This window comes from Cyprinus carpio, chromosome A20, assembly GCF_018340385.1.
Source record: "Cyprinus carpio isolate SPL01 chromosome A20, ASM1834038v1, whole genome shotgun sequence".
Taxonomy (NCBI): Eukaryota; Metazoa; Chordata; class Actinopteri; order Cypriniformes; family Cyprinidae; genus Cyprinus; species Cyprinus carpio.
In genome coordinates, this window is record NC_056591.1 from 1666242 (window position 1) to 1678602 (window position 12361).

Consider the following 12361-nt stretch of genomic DNA (forward strand, 5'->3'; position numbering starts at 1 on the left):
TTTTCTGCGCAACTATATTTACATATCTGATGACTCAATACGTGCAATGCATCTTTTTTCCTCAAGGTGGCACTGTTTGATACACAATGATGACGTGACGTATCACTGATAATTACAGCAGGCATAAAACAATGAAAATCATCAGCAAAAATTTAACTGGTTTGAACGGCTTTACTGCAGAGCAATTACTATATGCAATGAAATATAAATGTCCCTGCCATTTGATGCTGGATGTGGTGAATAAACTGCCAGTGATCAAAATATTGAATATGAAGTCAGTGAAAACGATAGTTTTGAGAATAGCAGATGCTGAATGTACTGTGGAAGTGCGCTCTGACGATGACAGCGATGGTAAAATCATCTGCTCAAATTGAACCCTTTTAAGTTTCAAAAGTAACAACATAAGCTTAATTTTTTCTTCTGTAATTGTTCTTAAAATATCAAGAGAGTTTTTTGTTATTGAAAAAGTTAGAGATCCATCTGTGCTGGATATTTAGGCCCGGGTCGCTAAAGACCCGAATATGTAAGAATGATTGGCGAAACATTCATGCATTTAGGGATTAACAGGATTTCCACAATTATCCCAAACCACTGTTTACAATTCAAAGTAATATCTTTAAGCCAGTTCCTACTTCTTTTTACAAGCCACAAGTAGAATCTTACATAAATATTGGTCACTTTTAGGTACTATGCCTTTAATATTTCCCATAAATAAAAACCAAGAGGTTCTAGGTATTTTGTATCCAAACACTTAAGATATGACTACCTGCACATCATCCCAAAAGGACTGGATTTTCTCAACTCCAAAAGATATGTGTGATCCGCTTCTAACTGTCCACATTGTCTCCAGCAAGCCTGCTGCCTGGACACTTGTTTGCTTTTGATCTTAGGTGTTATGGAGAAGTGAATAAGGCACTTCCATGAAAATTCCCTCCATATTTGTGAACTGGTAGTAGTTTGTTGTATTATCCACATATCATACCAATCTGTTTCTGGTATTTCAGTCTTTAATTCTTTATCCTATTTCGATTTTATATATAATGTGGAGGAAAGACTGCAACACATCAACACCTCATATAAAGAAGAAATTATTCTGGGTAGTGTACGATTATAGGCTTCGATCATCATTTTAGTAAGGGAGTGGATATCATTTATACTAATTTTCCTTTTCTTTTTTTTGTTGTTATAGTAATCCCTTAACTGAAAATATCTAAATAAATCCTAATTTCTAAGTCTGAAATTATCTTTTAAGTCTTGTAAGCTTCTAATTTCACCCTCTGCAATTCCACAGCACAAAGCTGTTATTTCCCTTGCCTTCCACTGTTGAAATATTGGATCTTTCCTGCCTGACTTAAAATCTTCATCATGAGTAATCCACCTAAATATTCCAATTTCATTCTCCAATTTGAAATGTTTAACAACAGAATGCTGAACTTGAACTTGCTGAATGAGAATGTTACTATAAATGATTGAACCTGAAGATCATGTATATTTGTTTCTTTGTCTTTCCGTTTAGCTATATAACTAAAAGAGCACCAGTAAAAGATGGGACGTAACTGTGCTGCACAGAAATAGTTTTAAAGATTTGGCAGTGTCAGGGTTTTGCACTGTCACTCTGTTTGTTTTGTGTTTTATTTCTTGTGTCTATGTCTTGTGTCAGCACATGGCCTTGTTGACTTTTCTCGGCCATGTGCTCCTTTAGCCCCTCCTCCTTGTTTCCTTTTTTACCACACCCTCTTGTTACCCATGTTGGTCTAATTGTGCTCACCTGTTCCTCATGTGTTTTCCTCCTTATTTATAGTGCCCCTTGCCCTTTTGTGTTTGCTGGTTCGTGGTCATTCGCACACCCCTTCTGTCACTGTCTTTGTCGCTGTCTGTGGATGTGGCTAAGTATGTGTCCATGTCTCCCTGTCTGGATGGTCTTTTGCCCTTGTTTTGTCTAGTCCTTTATAGTCCCATGTTATTGTCTAGCTCTTTGTTTTGGCAATCTGTTTGTTCTTGTTTTTTGCTTTTACTTGTAATATTTTAGTTCTTCTAATCCTGATTCTTGGTTTAGTTTGATATTCTTTAAGTTGGTTAAATTGTTCCCTTCCCTTTCCTTTTCACTTTACTCTTTATCAGTTTTGTTTTATTTTTTTCCCCTTAATTTGTTTCTGTGGAGCTTTGTCCTGTCTGGTCTTGTGTTAGAGTTCCTGACCTGTTCCTGTGCGTCCTGCCACTGGTTCTACCTGCCTGTCACTTGGTCTGCTTCAGAGTTGGTGGTCAACAAGTATCTGAGCTCTGCTCTATGGTGCCTTGTGTGGCCTTCTCCATCAGCCTGGTCTTGTCGCCCCCTCTGCTGCCATAGTATTCTGCCAGTTGATGTCTGAAGCTGTTCCAGTGGCCTTCCCTAGCTGTTTCTGTTAACTGTGTTCCTGTTGTGGAATCACTTTTGCACTTCACTACCCTCTTGTATCGGTCTGTTGTGTCAATAAACCCTTGTTCCTCACTTCTCCAATTGGGTCCTCCTTCCAGATCCCTGACAGGCAGAGCCATACCACCTTTTTCTTTAGGTAGCTGAAGTGTTGATTACCACACTCTGGGTCTTTTACCTCCCCATATATACCTAGATATTAATTTATCCCATTCAAAGAATTGCTTTGGTGGGACTTCCACTGGGAGCGATTGAAACAGATACAACAGGCGAGTTAAGATATTCATTTTTACTCCCCTTATCCTATCACTGAAGCTCACAGGATATGTGGACAACCTCTCAATGTCACTCTTTATATTTGTCTCTTTATTCTATCTTTTGTTCCTTTTCTGTTATCCCTATTTGGTCATGTTCCGTTCCATTCCTCGTTTTGTTAATTGATTACTCCCCACCTGTTTCCACTCCTCTGAGTACTTTCCTGGTGTTTAAAAGCCCTGTTTGTTTAGTTCCTCCTCGTCCGCTATTGTTCATGTTGATTGTTGATTATTGAGTGTTGCGTGTTTGATTTACCTGGATTATTAAAAATACCCTATTATACCTTCTTCTTCGAGCGCTTGACTCAGCACGCCAGCCCGGGTGTGACAGAATAGCGGACCCTTACAGTTTAGCGGCGTTTTTTCTTTTCATGTTTCCTTTTTTTTGTTTGTTTTGCCCCGTCTCGGAATGGAGATCCCAGGCGTCCGACTCCTATGCCTGGAGCAACTGGACCGTTCTTCGCTGGAGGACCATACCAGGGACTTTTTCGATCTGGCGTGCCTTACTGACTTCCCGGACCGCTCGCTCTGTGCGTTTTACTATGCTGGCCTGAGCGAGCGTGTAAGGCACGCCTACCAACGAACGGTCCCAGAGAGGATTTCGCCGCGTTCGTGGAGTGGGTGCTGGAGCAAAACGGATCTCCGTTCACCGTCTGCCCCGCTGAGGAGGAGATCTCCAGCCCCACTCCCGACCCAGAGACCAGCCAGCCATCACCCCGCTGCACGGAGCTAGAGACCGCCGCAGCCGCAGAGCCTGAGCCTATCGCCGACAGGGAGGAGGAACTTCGAGAGTGCGACTGACCAGGTGTGTGAGCAAGCAACCCCGTGCGTCGTGGGACGATTGGTGGAGATCGAGGGCGTGGAGGAGTAACCCCGTGCGTCGTGGGACGATTGGTGGAGATCGAGGGTGCGGTTTCTGGGAAGTATACAGAAGAACTTATGGATCTAATAGACTGGTTAGGGGAGGTTATTCCCAACCCTCCTGTTTCTCCGCTGGTTCCGCCCAGCCCTGATTCTCCTGTTTTTCCGCTGGTTCCGTCCAGCCCTGATCCTTCTGTGTTCCCCCCCATACTCCCTCTCCCGCCTCCTCTTCGACCTGTCAGTTCCTCTGCTCCTCTTCCGCTGGTTCCGCCCAGCCTCGATCCCTTCTGTTTCTCCGCTGGTTCCGTCCAGCTCTGACCCTCCTGTTTCTCGCGGGTTCTGCCCAGCCCTGATTCTCTTGTTTTTCCGCTGGTTCCGTCCAGCCCTGATCCTTCTGTGTTCCCTCCCATCCTCCCTCTCCCGCCTCCTCTTCGACCTGTCAGTTTCTCTGCTCCTCTTCCGCTGGTTCCGCCCAGCCTCGACCCTTCTGTTTCTCCGCTGGTTCCGCCCAGTCCAGATCCTTCTGTCTTTCCTCCCATCCTCCCTCTCTCATCTCGTCCTAGACCAGTCAGTTCCTCGTCCTCATCCCCCGCTGGTGCCAGTCAGTCCCGCAGCTCACCCTCAGTCCGTGCCATCTGGGCGCGGAGTTTCGCCGCAGGACTTCCAGTCACCACCTCCACCTGGGCGTGTGGATTCCCTGCCTCCGCCTCCAGCCTCCGAGTCCTGGACTCCTCCTCGGTCCTTCGACCCGGCGGCTCCGCCTGGCTCCTAGCTCCCTCGTCTCCACCGTGGCCCGGCATCCCACCTGCTCCACCGGGCTCCCTCGTCCCTTCGGCTCCACCTTGGTCAGTCGTCGACCATCCCGCCGCCTCGGGACTCCATTCCTCTGGCTTCGCCTCGTCGCTCCATCCCTCCGGCTCTGTCAGGCTCCTCCTTCCCTTCGGCTCCACCTCTATCCTCAGTCACTCCGACTCCGCAGCGGTCTTCCGGTGCCCCGTCTCCGCCTTGGTTGAGCCTTCTGCTCCGCCTTGGCCCTCCGGATCCTCGGGGTCACCCTGGCTCTACGGTTGCTCGGCTCCGTCTTGGACTCCTCTGCCATCGGCTCAGTCTCCGTCAGTCGGCGCCCTGGTGTTGTCGGCCCCTCCTCCACCATGGCTCCTCCCACCGTCGACTCCACCATGCTTTCCTGGCTGGCTCTTGGATATCCATCTGGCTCCTACTGCTCCGGGCTCCTCCATGGCTCCTCCCTCCATCCACTCCCCCCTGGTACCATGCTCCATGCTCCTTCTCCATTGCCTGCCCCTTGCCTGCCCCACGCCCACCTCCTGAACCCCCACCCTCCCTCCGCTGGACTATCTCTTTCGGTGCGAGGACGCACCGTTCCGGGAGGGGGCGAACTGTCACAGTCTGGACTTTCTGTTCCTTTTCTGTTATCCCTATTTGGTCATGTTCCGTTCATTCCTCGTTTGTTAATTGATTACTCCCCACCTGTTTCCACTCCTCTGATTACTTTTCCTGGTGTTTAAAAGCCCTGTTTGTTTAGTTCTCCTCGTCCGCTATTGTTCATGTTGATATTGAGTGTTGCGTGTTTGATTTACCTGGGATATATTAAAATACCCTATTATACCTTCTTCTTCGAGCGCTTGACTCAGCACGCCAGCCCGGGTGTGACAATATTATTAGTAATTGGATCATAATTGGCCCTATACAATTTAGTTAAATCTTTAGTTATATTTACACCTAGGGCTGTCACGATAATGAAATTTGCCTGACGATTAATTGTCTAAAAATAGTCACGGTTATTGCGATTAATTGTCTGTTTTAGGGCTTTTTGATTATGACAATTATCACGATTAATTGTCTGTTTTTTTTTATGGCTTTCATTACATAATTGTGATTAATTTAAGGGTTCAGTAAATAATTATGATGTTATCTTTTAATCTTTTTTGAGTTATTATTTTGCAGTGTAAGATTACATAGAGTATTCCAAATTTTAAGAATCGGCCACTGATCCAACACCAGCGCTATAATTTTTTTTCTACACCACTATAGAATATGAATACTGTGTTTGTGGAACTAATGGTCACTCTTTTTTTTTTTTTTTAAACATAATCCACTAAATACTCACTTCCTCATTACAGAGAAAAACTACATTTGAATAAAAATATATAAGCTATTGAATTAAACTAGCTGACTGTATAATTTAGCAGCAAAAACAATATCTTGAAAAAAGAATCTTTGCTGCACATTATACAATTTAAATGTTTATTCTGTTAACTATTTGTATTCTTACAAAATACATTCATGAAAATAAGAGAAATCATGAGAAAAATAAAAGCTTCTAATAATCTTTCTTTGATAATGTGAAACACTTCAAACAGAGCGGCACAAAGCTCTTATGCACATCTAGGGTGCAGAATGATGTGCTTGAAGCAACAGAAGTCACAGCATTCTGCACTCCACACTGTACAAACAAAGAGAAGAGAAATGAGAGAGCATTGAACTCCAGCAAGATGTCATTTTATGCAAATCCCCAGACCTTTATCTACACATCAGGTGTTATAATAGGAATATATCATCTTGGAGAGATGACTGTCATAACTGAACATGACGTGCTGTTTGAATGCTGAGCGGAGAATTACTGCAGCAGAAGGAAGATCAATTTCTGTAAACTTAACAATGTAAATACAATTCTGTCCCTCACATTAATATATGGAATGGCTTCAGATGATTTAGGTTATACAGTGCATGAAAACCAAACTGGGGATCTTCTGTCTCTTTTGGTGTATGACCCCCCCTTGTACTGTATAAAAAGCACAATAATCGGGGTTGTCTGAAACAACGATTAGACAGTTATTTAATTATCGCGACAGGTCTACACCTAGGTATTTTTGACATTTTGCATCCCAATTAATGTCACAGTTTTGTTTAAGTTTCATGTTTGGTTTACAATTAAACATAAGAATTTGGGTTTTTGTTACATTTAATTTATATCCAGCATATTCATTAAATTGCTCTAGTACTTGCATAAGATTTGTAAAATGTTTTTTGGGTTCAGCTAGACAGATCATAACGTCATCTGCAAAAAGACTAATTTTATGTTCCATACCATTAATTTCAACCCCTGGTATCAACAAGTGCGGTCTGATTAATTGAGCCAGTGGTTCTATATAGATGGGGAAAAGTGAAGGCCTAAAGCAGCAACCCTGTCTAGTTCCTCGCTCCAGGAAGAATCTTTCTGATAGAGACCCGTTTACTCTTACTCTAGCTGTCCGGTTTTGATATATTGACTTAATACACTGAACAGATTTGTCCCAGTTGACCCTGTGGAAGGCCTTCTAGGCGTCAAGACTGATTAGAGTGGCGGGAAGTTTATTTTGATGAGCCTTATCTATTGTAGGAAGAGTTCTTCTCATATTATCATACGTATGTCGGCCTTTAACAAACCCTGTTTGGTCCTCATCTATCAAATCCGGTGAGAACGATTGTATTCTAGAGGCTATAATAGAACTATAAATTTTGCAGTCTGTATTAAGGAGTGATATAGGTCTATAATTTTGACAGTATTCCCTGTCTTTTTTCCCTTTGGGAATTACAGAAATTATAGCCTTTTTCCATGACGGAGGAATTTTCCCCTCTCTTACAACCCAACTGAAAGTATCCCTTAGTAACGGGATCAATTGTTTAGAAAAAATTCTATACCACTCTGAAGGGAAACCATCACTCCCTGGTGCTTTGCCTGATTTACATTTACCCATTGCTTGTTGTAATTCCTCAGTGGTTATTTCTACAGTTAGACTTTTATTTTGTAAATCACCAATAATGGGCAATCTAATGTATTAAGGAACTCTAGTACTTTTGTTCTAGTCATATCAGAGGTCTGTTTGTATAGTTCTTTATAGTTATTCTTAAAAAGACTTTCTCTATTCTAACTGACAATGCATTCTCTTTTGGAAAATCGTAGCAATGCATTGAATGATTGAAAGGTTTATTTTATTTTATTTATTTTTACTGTTGGAATAAATGGGAATGCATCTCTGGCTGCATTAACACGGTCAGCCAGCTACTGTTATATATTGTACATTTGGTAACACTACACAAGTTTTGTCTGAGTACAGTGGAAACATGCTTCCAAAATACAAAAGCATTGAATATCCTGCTTTTCCTGTTATATAACATTTATAATTCATGTTGCCAAGGCTTAAGTGAATGTAAACAAGCAGGACAAAAAAAAAAAACACTGGCCAACAAATGGCTTCATATCAGGCTCGTGTTTGCACTCACCAGATCTCTGTGCAGGACCCAGTTGGCATGCAGGTAATGGATGCCGTCTAAGATTTGGTAAAGCAGAGACTTCACCATCCCCCTCGGTAGCTGCATGGGTTTCTTGTTGGCCTTTGATGCTCGATGAAATTTTATGATATGCTACAAGATAAGAATGAGAGTTGTGTGTATGAATTAGCTGTTATATGATCACAAGAAATCTTTTTCCTCTAGTTGTGTTGTCACACACTACCAAATTAAGATCAGTAACATTCCATCTCTGCTGATCACTTTGCACATATTTTTCACTGATGAGGCGGCAACAAGCAATTTTCATAAACAAAATTAATCAATTAATTTGAACCTTTTGCATGGTAATGTTTGTTCAGGTTATGAAATGTGATGTACCTCAACATTTTATCTTTATTATGAAAATTAATTTAAAATTTTATTTTTAAAAAATATATTGATATATTAAAGATGGGCAGTTGGGACTGAGTGTGTTTTAAATTAATTTACACATGGTACAATACTGTCCAGCGACAGAACTGCAATGAATTTAAAATAAAGATCTGAAGAGTTATTTTTGCCTTTATTAGGACAGGACCGTATAGTGTGATTTCAGCAACTTCTTTCCTCAAAGGTCTTGAAAATGAAGGTTTATTTTTGTTTTATTTATTTATTTTATGGAAGTTATTGTTTATTTTTTAATTAAATCTTTTTTTTTTATTTTTTCATTTTTTTTTTTTCTTGTTTTTCTTATTATTATTTCTTTACAGCAGAACGTCCAAGTTGCTCTCTTCCTCAAGTGAAGGTGAATGGTAACCAGGGATTTTAAAATAGATTTTCAAGGTGAAATATTCTGAAATAACTTTTTCACATTTTATGATGCTTTTCGAGTTTGACAACTGCAGTCACCATACACTTACACTGTATGGAAGACCACATCTCAGACATTCTGCTGTATGCAAAACTGAACCTAAAATGAAATGAAAAGGGTTGATTGAATAAAAACTAAAGTGAAACTACTGAAGCATTTCTGAACCTAACAAAAACTAAACTGAAACATGAAACATGCAAAAAAAAAAAAAAAGTACTGCGATACAAGTGTAAAATTATAACTAGATAAAAAAGTTAGTCAAGACAAACGTTTTAAGTTGGCACGAGAAAAGCTGACCAGAAAGTCTGAAAAGGTTTGAAAAGGTTAAGAAGTTTAAAATATTTTAAAAGCTTAAAGTTTTATACATAGATAGATAGATAGATAGATGCTAAGGTCCTCAGAGTGGTTGCTAGGGTACAATAGGTGGTTGCTAGGGTGTTTCTGTGGTTGTAAAATTATAATAACTTGAGTGCATGTGTACTCACCCACAGGTCATGTTCAGCATAGTCAAAGAGGAGCCAGACTTTGCGGTCACTGTGAGAGAGAAATACTTTCTGCAGGGCGATGACATTTGGATGCTTTAACTCTCTCAGCAACTGCAGAAAAACAGAGAGACATATTCTTCTGTTCATTTTCCAGTTGTTTTTAATACACATACATGTAAAGGCATTTAAACTTGAAACTTTCTATCACAAACACCGACCCTGTTTACACCTGGTGTTAACATCCATCTCTAGCAATCCCATCACAATTGGATAGCACTAATAAATACATGTACAAATGATGTTCAGCATCCTGAAAGTGGTGAGCACTATATTCTCCCTTTGATGTTGCAATCAGCTGATGATAAACAATATCTAGCACATATCTGTTGCTTTTCGTGTAGTGAACTCTGCTTAATAATTTGCATATTGCACACAAATAGAAAAGAGGATTTATCTCTCTTCTGCGGAGATACAATTATGTGGCCAAGTGTAAATGGAACCCGCAAACTCATCTGATCTAATCAATCAAAATGCATGTAGCATTCAATCGAAAAGGCATGTGAGCACAACATGTGCAGTGTTAACACTAAGGGCACAAACATGCTAGTATTTAGACTTCCTCAGAAACCCTTCTTCATCAGAATTCCTCCCATTTTAAAATGACCTAATCGAACAATGGATTCCAAGTTACTTTTTACAGCAGAATGCTAATGGATATATGTATGACATAAATCTCCCAAAAGAGGCTGCAATACAGTATGACTGTGGTTCAGTACAAAGCAGTAAATTAACTGACAATTACAGTAATAATCAACTACTAAAGGTACAGTAATACAGGAAAAAGGTTTTTATCCCCAGAAATTTGTAAGAAAAGCAAAAACTCTGACTGAAGCATGTACCTTTGACAGTATTCTGCCTGTCTCTCTAGATCTTGTAAAAACACCAAGAACTGGCAGTGCTTTACTTGGGGTTCTGCTTAGGACTTGGCTAATAAACCCATTAAAACACGTCATATGAAAATGTTTTGTATAAGGATCTTCTCGCTGCTAGTGCAGGTCTGATCACAGAAAGCATTTGGATGAGATTATAGAAAAAATAAAGGAAGTTTCACAGAAGTGTTCACACACACAAATCATTTTGACAAAAATCTAACCTTTCATTGAAGTAAAACGAAAGTTGGGGGAAATTTTCATTATGAAATAAATGTTCTTCAGTAAAAATTGGCCCCCTTTTATTCATTACTTTTTACAACCTCCATTTGCCTAGAATAGATTACAGCTCTGAGTTTTCTCCTGTAATGCCTGATAAGTCTGGAGAACACCTGACAAGAGATCAGAGAGCATTCCTTCATACAGAATCTCTCTAGATCCTTCAGATTCACAGCTCCATTTCTCCTCTTCAGTTCACCCCACTCATTTTCTAAAATCTCATTGTTGAGATCAGACGAATGGGATGGCCATGGCAGAAGTTTATTTTGTGCTCAGTGACCCATTTTTGCATTGATTTTGATGTTTGTTTTGTCCTGATGGGCGATTCAACCACAACCCATAATTAGATTTCTAGCAGGGACATTCAGGTTTTTTTTTTTTTTTTTTTTTTATCTGCTGGTATTTGATAGAATTCATCCAATGATGCCATCTATCTGAACAAGATGTCCAAGACCTCCGGCCCACAACATTAAAGATCCAGTAATTGCACACATGGGGTACTTTTTTATCCCTGTCTATCCCTTTTAACCCATATTATGTGTGCCAAAAAGCTATTTTTTTACATTTTATCTGAACATAGAACCCAGTCCCATTTCATGTTACAGTAGTGTCTAGTCTAGCAAATCAATATCCTGAAGTTCGTTTTTGGATGAAAGTAGAGATGGGCGATATGGACTTAAAACTACATCACAATATTTTTTGGTATTTATTGCAATAACAATATCAATGATCAATTCATATGCATATACTGAGAAACAAAAACAAAAAAGAAACGGGGTGCTGTGTGTTGTGAGCACACACATAATATAATGTCCGTTTCATTCATACTGAAAACCAGGGTGCCCTCACGCATAAACTACACATATGCATCACAGAAATAATAGAACTGATGACATTCCAGGAAATCTCTAATATGGACAAAGATACCCAAGAGCTTTGACACAAATCGAACACTACTGTACAGCCCTGACCAAACCAGTTCCAGATTGTAGAAGCAGCTCCTCATTTAGTGATAAACTCCTCCTCAGTTCCATTACGTGGACATTTTTTTTTAAAATAACTTATTTTTTATTAATATAACTCTGATTGTATTCATCTGAAAGAAGAAAGTCATATACACCTAAGATGGCTTGAGGGTGAGTAAATCTGGGGTAATTTTCATTTTTGGGTGAACTATCCCTTTAAGGGACAATATACTGTACGTTTAAACAAAATGATATCATCTGATAGCTATATTGGGGAATTTATTTAAATGTATTTTTACGCATAATGCAACTAATAGAACTAGAAAAAAAATATTAAATGTTGAAAACATAATAACAAACAACAGCATGCAGCTCAATATTTAGCTATAAAATGGTCCTAATGAAGAAACCAAAGTCCAAATAACAATTCCCAACTGATATTAGCCACCTTCAACACCTTTCACCCAGCTCTGGAACAGTATGTTTTGTTTTGCCTTTTCAACAAAGTAAAAGAGTTCCGATATTCAGATATGTTTGTTCCTATTAGTTTGTTGGTAACAACACAAGTCCAAGCAGGCAGTCAGACAGTGCGTGACCTGTGTATCAGCAATACACTACACAAAGAATCGCTTGGATTTAAACAATTCAAACACATTTCAATGGACAAATTGTCTGCAAGCAGCGTAACAACAATGCTAAGTGCTGTGACTCATAATGTGGCCTTATGAGACCTCTACACCCATGGCATTTGAAGCTCAACAACAATGTGGTTAAGTAGGTGTTTTCAATCTCAGGAAAGACCTCGGGCAAATGTGCTGCTACTGAATCAATTCTATGTTAAGGTACTATGAGAAACTTGGCATGCAGAGTTTTAGTAAAGTGCATAAACAAGTTTTTGGTGTAGTTCTTGTGTTTGAGGCTCAGACCTGGCACATTGTTTTGGAGTGTAAAAATCACAATGAAGGACAGAAC

At 40.1% G+C, this 12361-nt stretch overlaps 1 protein-coding gene across 1 annotated transcript in view; it reads right to left on the reverse strand.

Moving 5' to 3' along the window:
- The window catches only part of LOC109076182 (cyclin-dependent kinase 19), a 62014-nt gene that overhangs the window by 38261 nt on the left and 11392 nt on the right, over positions 1-12361 (reverse strand). Inside the window, exons 3-4 of the mRNA XM_042777329.1 lie at positions 9217-9327; positions 7873-8013 (exon numbers count right to left, since the gene is read on the reverse strand). Of these exons, the coding sequence (XP_042633263.1) occupies positions 7873-8013; positions 9217-9327 (252 nt within the window). The remainder of the gene's footprint in view (positions 1-7872; positions 8014-9216; positions 9328-12361) is intronic.